Consider the following 18038-nt stretch of genomic DNA (forward strand, 5'->3'; position numbering starts at 1 on the left):
AGGTGAAACGTTGCAGACTTGAATTACATATTGGCTACAGCAGTAAAATCATACATACATGACACTCTTTGATTGGGACTAATAAACAGATGTGAGGGGCTGGAGGCAGAAGGAGAGGAGGAGAGAGAGAAAGTGTGTGTGTGTGTGTGTGTGTGTGTGTGTGTGTGTGTGTGTGTGTGTGTGAGAGAGAGAGAGAGAGAGAGAGAGAGAGAGAGAGAGAGAGAGGGAGAGAGAGAGAGGAAAGAGTGATTATATGAGAGCAAACATTTACATGCCAAGTGGTCTTAAGATTACATGTTGCGTATATTAGCTGCCTAAAGGTTGGGGTAATACATTGGTTAATGCTATAAATCGGTGACTGGTAACAGTGAACTTGTTGTTTCATTTAATGTCAGTAACAGTCAAGGTAAAGCCTAACCTAAAAAAATGTTCGCATTTAAACTCCTTATAATTACTTATTGTAGCTATGTAAACAAATTTACAGTAGAATGAAGCATGTTACAAATCACGGTACTTTTGTAATTTTTCAGAATGGGACCTCTATGGTTTCCTGCCAAAAAGGTTAGTGCATTTTGAAATCAATAAGTAAGTTATATTTAGTAGAGATGGACAACTGTGGCCAAGATAAACCAGACTCATTGTCGATATCTTAGGTGCCTTGAAATATTTCTTAGTAACCACTTTCTGTATTATTCAAATAAGCTCTCAACTGTCACAAACAAAGACATGTTGGCATTACAGAATGTGATTCAGTAGGTCCATATTTTCCCTTATTTACAGCCTGCACTATCAGTCACTTAACAAATTATAAGTGAAACTTTTTGTTATTAGGAACATAACTAACAAATACCAATCCTGTTACTGAAGCATACTGAAAAGTGTTACAGTCGCCGAGTGAGACGTCTTTATCAACAAAGGTATGCAATATGTAAACGGGAAAGAAATCAGCCTCCTATAATACCGTGCGAACATGGACGGAAATCCACAGATGCCTACTATCCATGTATCTCTTATCTCCAGCTTTTATTCTTCTCTAAGGAAAAGCCAAGGTAGGAATTAAATCCGAAATTTTAAATTTATCTCTGAGGGCAAATGAACAAGCGTGTGTACGAAAATTTGTAGTCTCGTTTATAATGATGCTATAAGTGTGTCGTCAATGCTGACAGTGCCTCATATCAAGCGTTGGTACACGAATGCCTTTGAGCGCTACAGTGCTCCACAGTTTATGACTGCTTGTGAAGAGCGTTAGAACGCCTGTCCAGAAAAAAATTTTGTTACTACATTCTGGTAAAACGTCAAATCCGAAAGCCTGTGTTCTGTCATCGGCAATTACTCTCGCATTATTTTCCATTTGAAACTTCAGGTGAGTGCCCTTTGCATATATGAATATAATGGTCTTCTGCTAGTTATGATAAGCATCACATGACACATAAAATGACGCCAAGAATTGACTAGTGCCCTCACAGGCTGTCGAGTGATATCTCGATGCCCCGGTAATCGTCATCCGTGGAGGATCTTCATCTGCAGCTATCTCACCGACATAAATGGTCAACTCGTTTTGTTTTCCTAGTTTTAGCAGCCAGGCGACCGATTGGAACCTTTGTATACAAAGAAGAATGACTGAACTGTACTTGAAAGCGACCTCGACGTTGGTGTGGCGATGGGCTTAGTTTGGCAGGTGGGCTATACTCGTGGAATACCCTTCTTTTTATCTTTTCAGTAGCGTACGAATTCCCAGTGTGCCCATAATGGAAACGCACCAGTGTTTTTTCCTTCTTTCTAGAGTTATTAGTCTTCTGACTAGTTTAATGCGTCCCACCACGAATTCCTCTCCACTGCCAATCTCTTCGTCTCAGAGCAGAACTTTCACCCTACTTCAATTATTTGCTGGAAGTATTTCAGTCTGTCTTCCTCTACAGTTCTTACCCTCTACAGCTCCCTATAGTACCATTGAAGTGACGTCTTAACAGGTGTCCTGTCAACCTGTCATTGCTTCTTGCAGTGTTTTATATACATCCCTCTTCTCGCTGATTCTCCGGTGGACCTGCTCATTTCTTATGTTATTCTCCCACATTCCATGTATAACTACAATGCTGTGTTCCAAACATACATTCACATAAATTTCTTCCTCAAATTAAAGCTTAGGTTTGACATTAGCAGATTTCTCTTGGCCAGAAATGCCCTTTTTGCTAGTGCTAGTCTGCTTTTTAGGTCCTCCTTGCTCCGTCCGTCATAGGTTATTTTGTTGCCCAGGCAACAGAATTACTTAACTTCGTCTGCTTCGTGATCACCAATCCCGATGTTGTTTCTCGCTGTTCTTGTTTCTGCTACTTCTCATTACTTTCGTCTTTCTTCGATTCACTCTCAATCCATATTGTGTACTCATTAGACTGTTGATTCCATTCAGCAGATCCTGTAATTCTAGTTCACTTTCACTCAGGCCAGCAATGTCACAAGCGAACCTTATCATTGGTGTCATTTTACCTTCGATTTTAATACCACTCTTGAAAATTTCTTTTATTGCCATCATTGCTTCTTCGATAGATTGAAGAGTAGGGGCGAAAGACTACATCCCTTACACCCTTTTTAATCCGAGCAGTTCGTTTTGGTCTTCCACTTTATTGTTCCACCTTCGCTCTTGTACATATTTATATTACCCGCCTTTCCCTGCAACGTACCCGCGTTTTTCTCAGAATTTCAAACATTTTGTGCCATTTGACACTGACGAACGCTTTCTATAGGTCGACAAATCGTTTAAACGTGTCTTAATTTTTCTTTTAGTCGAGCTTCCAATACCAGTCGCGTCAGAACTGTCTGTCTGTTGCCCTTACCTTTTCTAAAGCCAAACTGTTCGCCATATAAGGGATCATCAGTTTTCTTTTCCATTCTTATGCGTATTATTCTTGTTAGCAATTTTATGAGTGAGTTGTTAAGCTGGTTGTCGCACTTACCAACTATTGCCGTCTTCAGAACTGTGTGGATGATGTATTTGGTTCAAATGGGTTCAAATGGCTCTGAACACTATGCGACTTAACTTCTGAGGTCATCAGTCGCCAAGAACTTATAACTAATTAAACCTAACTAACCTAAGGACATCACACACATCCATGCCCGAGGCAGGATTCGAACCTGCGACCGTAGCGGTCGCTCGGCTCCAGACTGTAGCGCCTAGAACCGCACGGCCACTCCCGCCGGCAATGATGTTTATCCAAGCATCAGATGGTATATCGCCAGACTCATACACTCTACAAACCTACATGAGTAGTTGCTTTGTTGCCAATTTCCTCAACGATTTTAGATATTCTGGTGGAATGTTACTATTCCGTTTGTCTTATTTTAACTTAATTCTTTCAAAGCTATTTTAAATTCTGATCCTAATACTGTATCCCCTGTCTCTTCTATATTTGCTTCTGTTTCTTCTTCTAGCGCGTCATGAGACAAGTCTCCCCCTAATACAGGCCTCCATTGTACTATTTCCACCTATATGCTGTGTGTGTCCCCAGCATTTAACAGTGGAATTCCCATTGCACGCTTATTATTATCACTGTAGCTTTTAATTTCACAGAAGGTTGTTTTGACTTTCCTATATGCTCAGTCAGTTCTTCCGACAAACGATTTCTTCACATTTTTCATGCAGCCATTTCGGTTTAGCTTCCTTGCACTTCCCCATTTATTTCATTCGTGACTGAGCTGTATTTCTCTATTCCTGAATTTTCCTGAAGATTCTTCCACCTCATTCTTTCATCGATCAGCTGAAGTATTTCTTCTGTTACCCATGGTTTCTTCGCAGCTACCTTCTTTGTAACTATGTTTTTATGGCCCTTTTTAGAGATGTCCTTTCGTCTTCAACTGAACTGACTACTGAGCTGTTCATTATCGCAATATCTATGCCCGTAGAGAATTTCAAGGATATTTCTTCTATACTTTTTACTTCCAAATAGTTCAAATGGCTCTGAGCACTATGGGACTTAACATCTGTGGTCATCAGTCCCCTAGAACTTAGAACTACTTAAACCTAACTAACCTATGGATGTGTGTGATGTCCTTAGGTTAGTTAGGTTTAAGTAGTTCTAAGTTCTAGGGGACTGATGATCACAGATGTTAAGTCCCATAGTGCTCAGAGCCATTTGAACCATTTTTGAAAAGGTGATAGGGTTTGAAAATTGTTACATTTATTATCTGCATATAATTACAGATTCAAATATGTCAAGGTCGATCTGGCTGGCCACGGACATAGGCAGTTGAGCACTATGGGCGGTAATTGTTTTGTATTACCAAATGATGGAATGGACTTTATACGAAGCCGTATGCAGCTGTTGTGGTGTGTGCGTGACTTGTCAATATGCAAGCAGTGTGGCGTGGTGTCACACGACTATTGACAGACAGTTGGCAGCTCCTGTCTACTCGTCTCCGTCCACACATCTCCGTCTCCGTGTGACCATAGCTTCACAAGTGACAGACAGAGCAGCTTAATTCACGTCCTGTCCACTGTCTTGTCTTTAATCATACTTCTGGTAAAACTGCTCCCCTGGGTTTAGCATGGCGCTACTGCCCTGGCCACAGTGGTCTCTTGCAGTATTCTGATGATCAAGCGGCGTCTTTTATCTGCAGTAATTAGTCTGAAGAGACGGCATCCGAGTCAAACTGGGAAATTTAGATCAGGTAACGATAACATAAAATTGTTCAACATTATGAGCAAAGACAGAAAGGAAAACCATCCGACATGGAATGGAAGCTATGGATGTTATAAAATGAAATTGAACATCGGAACGAATACATGAATCAGATTCAAAATATGAAAACCAAGTAGAAAACTGACAAACTTTCAGGATCCGCTGTCAGATTGCTGTGTACGAATCACCTAGTATAACTTAAACTACGGAAAAAATTACTGCGAAATGTATAATGGAAACCCCCTTCAAATGTCCGTGCTCGGGTCTTGTGTTATTCTTCCCGTTTTCTTGTCATTTAGATCACAGAATTTATTCTTGTCACTTTTGAATTGTTAGCCAAATCCCATGGTGAATGATCGACGCTGGAAAATTACAGCCTGCTCGTCTTCGTTGCAGGCTACTGAACGTTCTCATCTCAGTTCGAAAGGTTTCTGGATCGCGACAGGTGCAGATCATCTGAACTCAGGCGTCACAGTCTCCCCTGTGTGGTACATTAACAATGTGTTCCACATTTCCTCTTTTCACATATATACACTCCTGGAAATTGAAATAAGAACACCGTGAATTCATTGTCCCAGGAAGGGGAAACTTTATTGACACATTCCTGGGGTCAGATACATCACATGATCACACTGACAGAACCACAAGCACATAGACACAGGCAACAGAGCATGCACAATGTCGGCACTAGTACAGTGTATATCCACCTTTCGCAGCAATGCAGGCTGCTATTCTCCCATGGAGACAATCGTAGAGATGCTGGATGTAGTCCTGTGGAACGGCTTGCCATGCCATTTCCACCTGGCGCCTCAGTTGGACCAGCGTTCGTGTTGGACGTGCAGACAGCGTGAGACGACGCTTCATCCAGTCCCAAACATGCTCAATGGGGGACAGATCCGGAGATCTTGCTGGCCAGGGTAGTTGACTTACACCTTCTAGAGCACGTTGGGTGGCACGGGATACATGCGGACGTGCATTGTCCTGTTGGAACAGCAAGTTCCCTTGCCGGTCTAGGAATGGTAGAACGATGGGTTCGATGACGGTTTGGATGTACCGTGCACTATTCAGTGTCCCCTCGACGATCACCAGTGGTGTACGGCCAGTGTAGGAGATCGCTCCCCACACCATGATGCCGGGTGTTGGCCCTGTGTGCCTCGGTCGTATGCAGTCCTGATTGTGGCGCTCACCTGCACGGCGCCAAACACGCATACGACCATCATTGGCACCAAGGCAGAAGCGACTCTCATCGCTGAAGACGACACGTCTCCATTCGTCCCTCCATTCACGCCTGTCGCGACACCACTGGAGGTGGGCTGCACGATGTTGGGGCGTGAGCGGAAGACGGCCTAACGGTGTGCGGGACCGTAGCCCAGCTTCATGGAGACGGTTGCGAATGGTCCTCGCCGATACCCCAGGAGCAACAGTGTCCCTAATTTGCTGGGAAGTGGCGGTGCGGCCCCCTACGGCACTGCGTAGGATCCTACGGTCTTGGCGTGCATCCGTGCGTCGCTGCGGTCCGGTCCCAGGTCGACGGGCACGTGCACCTTCCGCCGACCACTGGCGACAACATCGATGTACTGTGGAGACCTCACGCCCCACGTGTTGAGCAATTCGGCGGTACGTCCACCCGGCCTCCCGCATGCCCACTATACGCCCTCGCTCAAAGTCCATCAATTGCACATACGGTTCACGTCCACGCTGTCGCGGCATGCTACCAGTGTTAAAGACTGCGATGGAGCTCCGTATGCCACGGCAAACTGGCTGACACTGACGGCGGCGGTGCACAAATGCTGCGCAGCTACCGCCATTCGACGGCCAACACCGCGGTTCCTGGTGTGTCCGCTGTGCCGTGCGTGTGATCATTGCTTGTACAGCCCTCTCGCAGTGTCCGGAGCAAGTATGGTGGGTCTGACACACCGGTGTCAATGTGTTCTTTTTTCCATTTCCAGGAGTATATATATATATATATATATATATATATATATATATATACCGGGTGCTCATAAGTACACTGACAATTTTCCGAGTGCTGCAGTGTGGGCTGTATACATCTCAACATCGCTGACTTACATTGTCTGCCTAACACATGTCATGTAGACTGTTTATCATATACTAGATAGACATAACGCCAAGGCATTATGCCTTGTATTCTACTTGCATGGTGTTACTCACCTGAAGTGGACAACAATCGACATAAAAATAAAATTAATTCCAAATGGAATCAGAAAAAAGTTAAGAAAGTGTGTTTTTTATGTCCTCCTGCACATTCTGGACCTTATCAGGGTGGTTCTTGAGGCAAGAAAATATTTCTAATTTCTCATAGAGACAGACGTTCTTTACTTCGTTAACATTATGATATATAGTCATATGATAATTAATATTTTCAACAATATGCCGAATTTTTTATAATGTACCCAGACTGCAATTGTCTTATTTCGGTTCCTGTGCTTTTAGAAGTTAGTTCTCAATTTTATTCTTGCGTGGACTACAGGAGTTGTACAAAATATGGTAAAACTGCAAGAAATGCATGCTTGAACATAACTGCAGATGGCAGCCACCGTTGTAGTTTGCACTGCTGTTTTGAGCGCGAACGGCACCCGTTGCTAGTGTCATTCGTGGTCAGAGCGGTGTTGTGTGAAGTTTTGAGTGTATTACGTCTCAGATAACTGAATTCTAACGTGATGAAACTACTGTTGCTCGAATGGTGGGTGCTTCCATAACCAAGGTAACCGAAACGTTCAGTGTTTCAAGAGGTACAGCATCGAAGATTTATACCACACATAGAAAAAGCGGATAATCACCGTCCACTAAGATAATTAAAGAAGCTTGTGACGCAAAGTAGGACGACAGCTGTAAAAGTGATTGCAGAACTGAATGTCGCCCTCCAAAATTCTGTCAGCGCCAAAACAACGCGAAGGGAGATCCAACACAGGGAACTGCAGAGCAAGCTGGAATTCCAGAACCACTCATCAGTGATTCAAACACCCGTGACAAGAAAACTTAATGCCGAGGCCATAAGACCTGGACGATGGAGCAACAGAGAAATGACATTTGGCTGTATAGGTCTTGTTTCACAAGATTTCCACCTTCTAACAGAGTTGTTCCCTGGGCCCCGACATCGTTGCTTTGTAATGTCGCATTTTGCTTGATCAGGCCCATCCCATGCTACAATCTTTGTTCCCCAATAGTGATACTGTGTTCCCAGACGACAGGTCCCCCGTCCACACAGCTCGCATAGTCCAAAATTGGATTTCTGAGCATGAAGATGAATTTCACATTTCCCCGGACCGCTACCACACCAGATCTCATTATTATTGAACCTTCGGAGAGAAGGATGTGTGATCGCTATCCAGTTATATCACCGTTACCTAAACTTGGCGCTATTTTGCAGGAAGAAAGGTATAAACGGGGCAGGAAAATGAAAACTGCACACCCACCACAACAGGACCACGGACTGTTTCCATTCAGAAGTAATTACCCCACGTGTAAAGACATTTATCCCACTGGAAGAAGAGACGATCAGTTCCTGTTTCGTAGAACGCGGTCGCCCGCTGACGAATCCACAACCGCACCTACCCTTGCATTTCCGCATCCGTCTGAAACCGATGTCCTTGCATGTCTTTCTTCAGGTCGCCAAAGATATGGAGGTGAAGGTTAAGGACTGCACACAGGATGTTGCAGTGTTTTCTAGCGAAATCGCTGAAGCCTAGCCGATTGGCACTGTGGGGGCGGGCGTTTTGAGTTTGTGGTGCGTCGCAGTTTCTGCAAATTCATAACGCTGCGCATTTATTGATGTTCCAAGTTCGAGGAACTCGACGAGCAGAAGGCTCCTACAGTCAAAGAAAGAAGTTGTCATGACTTTTCCGTTACTTCTGTGAACAGCTATGGATTTCTTTGGCAGGGGACAATGGGATGTTTCCATTTTTTGCTTTACCGTTTGCTCTCCTGCTGTCGGAATGCTGCCGGATGGATCATCCTGTTGCACGATAACATCCACTCCAACATAGCAGATCGGTTGAAGGCTACGCTCCTGCGAATTCGTTAGGGAACACTGCAACATCTCCCGTAGAGTACGGATGTTTCGGCGAGTGATTTTCGCATCTTAGCCGACTTGAAGAAAGATATTTGTAGATGTTGGTTTCAGCCGGATACGGAAGTGTAACTGTGTGCGCAGTTGTGATCCATCAGGAGCATCCCGCTTCCTACGAAACCAGAATTGATCGTCTCGTCTCCCAGTGGGCTAAATGTCATAAAGAGTGTATGACTACTTTTGAATGGACCCATTCTGTGGTCCCGTTGTGGCGGCTGTTCGGTTTTCATTTGTCCGACCATCCTAATATTCCCTTGAAAATGATGCAGGATCTGCATTTATCCATTTGCAGACAAATGGAACCTCTTTTGAATGTCAACTCTTTTCCTACACCGTATTAGGCATGGTAATGTATTGTGTTACTGATGTTTCCACATTTATGTCCATTCCTTGTATGCAGAAGTGTTAAAAAATTGGCAAAAGTAATCTCGTATACATCTTGTAGGTCATATATTGTTTTATTTTTAAATAGTATACTGTAAATTCTTACCCAGGGGACTGTAAGATTTGAATTCAATTGAAAAATTACTTGTTTTAAAAGAAGGTGGTTCAATCTATTTGATGTTCTGAGCTGACATCGGATGGTAGTATATTTGGATCTCTTCTTTACAGTAATAAAACAGAGAGTGTTTTCGTGCTTACAAGTATTTTCTATGACTATAATTATCTTAGTGCTCACTTGTTTTCTGACTTAGGGCCATACCGATAATTATGAACAATATGTCTCAGGATTTTCGGTTCATTGTGATGTCTTCAGATGACTTCGATGGTCCAAGTAGTCTGTGAATCACTGACTGGAAGCATACAAATTAGTATTTCTCTGAAAGACAAGATTTATAATATTTGATTACGTCTGTTGTTGTTGGCTCCCAGAAAATATGCAAATAATAATTACAACCTGATATGGATGTCCACCCTTCTTCATCATTTTCAATAGTAAATTTCACGTAGGGATACTGTTTATTTAACATGCGGCGCAATGCTTAAACCTCTTCTCGATTTCCGTCAAATGTGTAGCGTCGATCAAAATTGAATCATATGCATATATACACTCCTGGAAATGGAAAAAAGAACACATTGACACCGGTGTGTCAGACCCACCATACTTGCTCCGGACACTGCGAGAGGGCTGTACAAGCAATGATCACACGCACGGCACAGCGGACACACCAGGAACCGCGGTGTTGGCCGTCGAATGGCGGTAGCTGCGCAGCATTTGTGCACCGCCGCCGTCAGTGTCAGCCAGTTTGCCGTGGCATACGGAGCTCCATCGCAGTCTTTAACACTGGTAGCATGCCGCGACAGCGTGGACGTGAACCGTATGTGCAGTTGACGGACTTTGAGCGAGGGCGTATAGTGGGCATGTGGGAGGCCGGGTGGACGTACCGCCGAATTGCTCAACACGTGGGGCGTGAGGTCTCCACAGTACATCGATGTTGTCGCCAGTGGTCGGCGGAAGGTGCACGTGCCCGTCGACCTGGGACCGGACCGCAGCGACGCACGGATGCACGCCAAGACCGTAGGATCCTACGCAGTGCCGTAGGGGACAGCACCGCCACTTCCCAGCAAATTAGGGACACTGTTGCTCCTGGGGTATCGGCGAGGACCATTCGCAACCGTCTCCATGAAGCTGGGCTACGGTCCCGCACACCGTTAGGCCGTCTTCCGCTCACGCCCCAACATCGTGCAGCCCGCCTCCAGTGCTGTCGCGACAGGCGTGAATGGAGGGACGAATGGAGACGTGTCGTCTTCAGCGATGAGAGTCGCTTCTGCCTTGGTGCCAATGATGGTCATATTCGTGTTTGGCGCCGTGCAGGTGAGCGCCACAATCAGGACTGCATACGACCGAGGCACACAGGGCCAACACCCGGCATCATGGTGTGGGGAGCGATCTCCTACACTGGCCGTACACCACTGGTGATCGTCGAGGGGACACTGAATAGTGCACGGTACATCCAAACCGTCATCGAACCCATCGTTTCTACCATTCCTCCTTGGAGACAAGTCGGCTGGAGGCCGATGTATTGAATCTCGACACCCAAATTGAGTGTTCCATCGTCATTAGAAGCCCCCGAACGTTACAATTAACTATCAATTTTGCGTAATATTCGAAAATCTAGACTCACAGGAGAACGACCATAAGGTGCCCGAGGCAGCAATAGGACCCTTGGAGACAAGTCGGCTGGAGGACGATGTATTGGATCGCGACGCTATTTGAGTGTTCCATCGTCATTAGGAGGCCCTGAATGTTACAATTAACTATCATTTTTGCGTCGGATTCGAAAATCCAGACTCACAGGAGAAGGATCACATGGTGCCCGAGACAGCAATATCCCCTTGGAGACAAGTCGGCTGGAGGAAGATGTATTGAATCTCGACGCAATTTGAGTGTTCCATCGTCATTACAAGGCCCTGAACGTTACAATTAACTATCATTTTGCGTCGGATTCGAAAATCTAGACTCACAGGAGAACGACCATAGGTGTTCGAGGCAGCAATAGACCCTTGGAGACAAGTCGGCTGGAACCGATGTATTGATTCTTGACGCAATTTGAGTGTTCCATATTGTTTGCCAAATGAAGTGTTGCATGTGAAGTAATTTTGAGAAAACATAAATGACAGTATTTCATTCAGTTGAGTGACCTCTAGCATCCTTAGTTCTCAATGGTGTAAAAGGACTTCCTTTAGTTTCTCGATGCGTTCCAGAACAGTAACATTTATGTACAGATAGTTTCATCTAAGTAGCAGAGCCTAAGATTGTCAGGGATATGGCCCTCTTTTATCTCTGCAGTGAATTCACTTGCATTCTTAAACACATGGTTGATACTAGATACATCCTGGGATACTTACTGTAATACTTCGCTGCTGGGCGGTGAGGACACGAAAGCGAACTATGAGAACTTCAGATTCCCTTATTTTACGATGATTGTTGGTCCTCAGAACGAAAGCCATGGACGGCAGGTAATATGATTTACCCATATCTCTATTGTAGACATCTGCGATGTGAAATGTCCGATAAGCGATGACGTCCAGGCTGTTAAAACTTTCTAGCCCTGGAACTGTCAACTTTAGGTCCACGGACGAGTGCTACGGTTACCCAGCCGTTACCAAGCTGCAAGGTATCACTGTTGCTAGTAGTAAAGTTCAGAACTCCACCACACAACACTGATGTTAATAGCAATATTGTCTACTGTTTTATAAACTGTAAGGCGGGTACGCCTTCTTCTCCTATAATATCGTGGCGTCTTCAAGTACCAATACTCGTTAATGATGTGAGCTGTGCAGTGCGACTATCATTTACCGGTGTCTTACACCACAATGATGCGTATCGGACCTAGGGTGAAATGCATCGATATTGAACTGTGCTGTTTCAGCTGAGGTGCTGGACACTCCGCGGGGCTACCGCTACGTACCAGGCTACGCACTCATCAGGCTGTCCCGCATATTCATGACGTGGCCGGCGGCCAAGAAGACCTGCGAGGACGAGGGAGCACAGCTGGCAGTACCGCCAGACCAGAATGCCTTCAATGGGCTGAGGCGCATCTTCTCCACTGTGCAGGGGATATGGTACGCCAACATTGGAGTCACAGATCAAGTCAGCGAGGGTGTATTCCTGGATATACATGGTAAAGTCGCCTACAGTGTTTTGGCTTCTGCAATGTTCCAGTTCATTAATTAGGCATGCTGTTTAAAATCCTGTAGGTCACAGTCATTGTTTACCTTTGTGTATGCTTATCTTTCCTTGACTGGGTTTAAGTTTGCTGTTGTTTTACTTTGATTGAGAGGAGATACATTTTCTTACAATAAGATTTCTTCAAATTCAGGTAACATAAAACGATGCATAAAATGTGCTATATTCCATGGAATACCTGGAGAAATGTCTATAGGATGCTTGAAGATCCCATCAGATTGCCGTATACTTTTTCACTCGTATATGTAACATATTTCGTTGCTAATGGGAAACCTATCAAATATTCGTAGAGTCAGCTTTTACTTATACTACTGAAATAATAATTCCCACATAACTGAGAACAGACGAAATCGTGCAGTGGTTGCGACACTGGACTTATAATCGCGAGGAGTGCTGTTAAAACCTTCGTACGACCACCGAGATTTAGTTTTCACCGTGACGTTTCGATGTGTTTGATACTCACCAACATGTGGTCTAGTGTTGAGATTTTGCGAATGCTTTTATATTTATGTGCTTAGGGGAGGCACTATCTCCATCTTGCTGTATGTGGTAGGGTCTTCCGGATTCTGAGTCTAATAAACAGCATTCTAAGTGATACTACGCTCAGTCAGTACCATGAAGATACTTGGAAAATGCAACGTGAAAGCCATCTTCTGATCACTAGTGAAGGCAGAAGTATTTTTTCTCGGCCAAGGATATACTGAACCTTTACGTACCAGTCAAATATAGGCAACCCCTTTCAACTTGGCCACTGTTGCAACGGACAAATTCGGGGTTATATCCCGAAAGTTTACGAGCCGCGTCATAAGTGTGAGGGCTTGGGACACACAAAGAAATCAGCAGCGGCCGAGCACAAACTAAGTTCAGCACATACGTTAGATTTTGAGAACACTAAATTGATGTGCTCAACCAGCGCCTATTGGAAAAGGATAATAAAGGAATGTAGAAAATAAGGATCCATGCGAAACTTGTCACTGGGGACGAAGGTTAGCAACTAAGTTCGGTATGGAATTCCACGTTACATTTACACGCCGAGAGAACAGCATGCGAGGCACGGCCATACAGAGAATGGAGCACAAACTCCCACACGTGCTAATCACACAAAACCCTGTTGTTCCTTAGCCTGGTCAAAGGGGCAGCAACCCAACTACTATAAATGTGATAGTAAATGTACCATCTCAACACTTTGCTGGGAGATAGTGAGGTTCATAACGTACGGCCATCGATGCTGAGAACTTCAGTAACGGGCGACAGGAGGCACCAGTAAACGGTCACATGGACACGGCTGTTGATGTCAGGGTGTGTTTAAAACAGACCACTCTCGAAGAGCCTGACGTTCCACATCATACTATGCTCTGCTACAGTTCTCTCGCCGACGCTGCGCTGGCTTTTAACGTCGACTTACCGGCTGGAGTGGCCGAGCGGTTCTAGGCGCTTCAGTCTGGACCCACGCGACCGCTACGGTCGCATGTTCGAATCCTGCCTCGGGCATGGATGTGTGTGATGTCCTTAGGTTAGTTAGGTTTAAGTAGTTCTAAGTTCTAGGGGACTGATGACCTCAGAACTTGAGTCTCACAGTGCTAAGAGCCATTTGAACCATTTTTAACGTGGACTTCTCTTTCGGTGCTCCCAGGATGGCCTGCGTTGTATGACATCACAATAACATGGCACATACTACAATTTTCCAACTGTCCGCGTTATTTGTACAGCAATAGAAACTGTGCAGGTGTAATAAACATGACGCCCATGAGAACGTCGTGGTTACTGCCACCATTTTGGAAAACCAAGAACTTTTCGTCAAGGAAATGACCGACATTCGAGCGTTTGCTCTATCTGTATTGAACTTTGCTCACACATCATTTTATTAAGAAATAATAAATATTGGACATGACAAAATACGTTAAATGTGTTTGGTGTGACACACATCCAAGGACTAACACAGGTCAAGATTTCTTCTGTTCTTGTAGATCCAGAAACTTGCAGGAAACATTCCTCACACACAAATAAAGAAAAGATGTTATGTGGACATGTGTCAGGAGACGCTTAATTTCCATGTTAGAGCTCATTTTAGTTTCATTCCAACGTGATCAAATTGTAAATTTTCACAATCAACATAGGTGGGCTGACGAGAATCCGCACGCAATTGTGCAATCAAATCATCAACACAGATTTTCTGTAACCGTTTGGGCAGGCATTGTTGGAGATCTCTTGACTGGACCCCATGTTCTTCCACCTACGCTCAATGGAGCACGTTATCATGATTTCATACGGGATACTCTACCTGTGCTGCTAGAACATGTGCCTTTACAAGTACGACACAACATGTGGTTCATGCACGATGGAGCTCCTGCACATTTCAGTCGAAGTGTTCGTACGCTTCTCAACAACAGATTCGGTGATCGATGGATTGGTAGAGGCGGACCAATTCCATGGCCTCCACGCTCTCCTGACCTCAACCCTCTTGACTTTCAGTTATGGGGGCATTTGAAAGCTCTTCTCTACGCAATCCCGGTACCAAATGTAGAGACTCTTCGTGCTCGTATTGTGGACGGCTGTGATACAATACGCCATTCTCCAGGGCTGCATCAGCGCATCAGGGATTCCATGCGACGGGGGGGTGGATGCATGTATCCTCGCTAACGGAGGACATTTTGAACATTTCCTGTAAGAAAGTGTTTGAAGTCACGGTGGCGCGTTCCGTTGCTGTGTGTTTCCATTCCATGATTAATGTTATTTGAAGAGAAGTAATAAAATGAGCTCTAACATGGAAAGTAAGCGTTTCCGGACACATGTCCATATAACTTATTTTCTTTCTTTGTGTGTGAGGAATGTTTCCTGAAAGTTTGGCCGTACCTTTTTGTAACACCATTTATATATATATATATATATATATATATATATATATAGCCACAGGCCGAAATTGGTGAGTAATGTATAGTGACATTACTGGCCAATTTCGGCCTATGGCCTTTTTAGATGTGTTGCATCATTGGTGATGCGCGCCACGTATTTAAAAATCTATTTCATACTACGTGGGAACAGATACCTGTTAACTGTAATCGCCAAGTGCTAGCGACGAAAGGAAGTTCACGCCAGTCCATGTGTCGAGGTGAGTCAGCAGTCTTGTACAGCCGCAAGCCGCTTCATTAGCAGCAGGCCGCTCGCTGCCTGTGATTGGTCTGGAGGCTGCCGCCTTGGGCACCTATAACCGGCCCAGCGCCTGTCAACTGCGGCCAAACTGCTGCAGCCACGCCCAAGGTGGCGAACTGCAGAAATCTTATCACAGCCAGCCTGTCCACCAACCTTAGCGATCACTACTCCAGGCCGCTACAACTGTCAGGATTTGTAGTTCTTCTACAGCTGCTTTTCAAATTCAGTGAGACCGCTGATAAATGTATAGCATTTTTATTATAGTAGTTTTATTTCCACTCCAAACAATCTCAAGAAAAACACAAGTAAAGTGCAGATCTACTTTAGCATACGTCAGCTTTCCTAATGTTATTTTGCTGCTCCACTGCGCCCAAGATCATTTGTCTTGTTCTTTTGTAATAGCTGCCGCACGACTTCTACTGCGACCTATGTTTACGATGGCTAACCTAAAGCTGTTTCTTAACGAAACTCCTGTACTACTCCAGGTCGACCTGTGTCGTATCTTCCATGGCAGCCTAATCAGCCCGACAATTATGGAGATAAGGAGGACTGTGTCGACTTCAATATTGTCGGTTTATCGAACGACGTGAATTGCGAGAATCCAGCGCCATTCTTCTGCGAGCGCAGGCTTTCGGTGGGCGTACCACCTACCTATGTCTGGCTGGACGACGCAAGCCGCTTCTACAAGGTGCACACGGAGAAAAGAGTGTACGCAGAGGCAGCCAAGGTGTGCCGTTCCGAGAACGCTACGCTCGCTGTCATTGACACGTGGCGCCGTGGTGAGGCTCTACTGAGCCTCCTCGAGCCGAAATATGAGTTCTACCTAACTGGCTTCACGGATGAGGCTGTTGAAGGTGACTTCGTTACTGAAACAGGTTCGTATATTATGTACTTCCTGAGTGATTCCATCGGCTACTCGAAACATCTCATCCAAAGTAGCGTAGTACTGCAGCTGTATCGGAGCTATATCGGAGGTGTAAGCGTGGATATTGTTATATGTAGTACCTTAATATGTACGCTTAGCACTGTGTTCTCTATGTCGAACAGTCTTCAAATACAATCTTTTAGGACCGGAGGTTTCCTGTACAATGTTTTCTACACAGTCATAATCCACTACTAAGTGGGCAATACCTGTCGGTATAGACAAACCGTTTTGCGTCCACGCATCCACACTTCAACACCCGATATGCTGCCCAAGGGAAAATAAGTGTTCATGGTTTGCTCTTGTACTTAGAGGTACTTACTAACCTAAAGAAAATACTTTTATTCGTTATAATTATTAATCTGTAAATGACGTAAATACTGATGTAAAGTTGTTCAGTACACGTTCCTTAGTCATCAAAGAAATATCTGCACTTATATCCATTACACCCCACATATAACGTGTTCTGATTGATCCTTGACGTCTACACTCCAAAATGCAGCACAGAAAACCAGTAAAGTTTGTTATTATTTCTAGTGCTGGAACTATATTCTCTGAGATTCAAGGATTACATAATAAATAAAAAGTTCTTAAATTATTATTGGGTTCTCCACCTTTAGATTACTGCACTTACTTAAAGAGAATTTTACACAGACGCTTTTCAGTTATATTTACAAAGCATCTTCTGTGGTCATACTGCAAATATGGAACATATTTGAACATATTCAGTTGTTTTAGATTAAAAACAGTATTTCATTTATAAACCTGGCGTGCAGTTTACTTACACATATTCTTCAAACCACTGTATCTTCCTTCTTTGTTACCGGAGGTTGACCTCGGAAGAAACTTTGTATATATGTGTAATGAAACACTGATTTATAGAGTATGTGAACAAGAGGCAGAAACACTGAAAGAAAATTGCACGTGCTCTCTATAAAAAAAATACGGTTTTTAACCTAAACCAAAAAATTTGCGAACATATGTATCCATAGTTTCAGAATGACCACAGAAGGTGCTTTTTTGCAAATAAAAGTGAAACGCGTTTATTTAATTGCTGTAAGCGTAAGACAGAGACACCAGTAACAATTGTTTTTAACAGCAGCTGCGGAAGATGGCTATGGAATGAAAAATAACTAGGACTTCATTTAGCTCAGAACAACGTTTTACTGTACTCTTATGCATCAGTCAGATATTTAATAACAATACCCTATAGACTCAACTTAAATGGAAGGAATCTGTTCTATAGTTAAAAAGAAAAAACAAAACTTGTGACTACAGATCATTGCATAGCCCACAATGCAAGATTTTACAGAACTTTTGGACTTTTGGACTAAGCATATCACTGATTATTGTCATGCCAGAATACTGGTGATGTTTGGTTTGCAGGGCGCTCAAATGCGCGGCTATCAGCGCCCGTACAAAACCCAAATCTTTACACAGTCTACACTCGTCACTTTCACGAATGATGATGGAATGATGCGGAGAGCACAAATACCCAGACCCCGATGGAGA

The 18038-nt window shown here is 44.1% G+C and overlaps 1 protein-coding gene across 1 annotated transcript in view; it reads left to right on the top strand.

Moving 5' to 3' along the window:
• Positions 1-536: 536 nt before the first annotated feature.
• LOC124596435 (C-type mannose receptor 2-like) overlaps positions 537-18038 on the top strand; it is a 30321-nt gene continuing 12819 nt past the window's right edge. The window contains exons 1-3 of the mRNA XM_047135570.1: positions 537-561; positions 12138-12389; positions 16090-16479. Coding sequence (XP_046991526.1) covers positions 543-561; positions 12138-12389; positions 16090-16479 — 661 coding nt within the window. The 5' untranslated portion in view covers positions 537-542. The remainder of the gene's footprint in view (positions 562-12137; positions 12390-16089; positions 16480-18038) is intronic.

This window comes from Schistocerca americana, chromosome 2 (genome assembly GCF_021461395.2).
Source record: "Schistocerca americana isolate TAMUIC-IGC-003095 chromosome 2, iqSchAmer2.1, whole genome shotgun sequence".
Taxonomy (NCBI): Eukaryota; Metazoa; Arthropoda; class Insecta; order Orthoptera; family Acrididae; genus Schistocerca; species Schistocerca americana.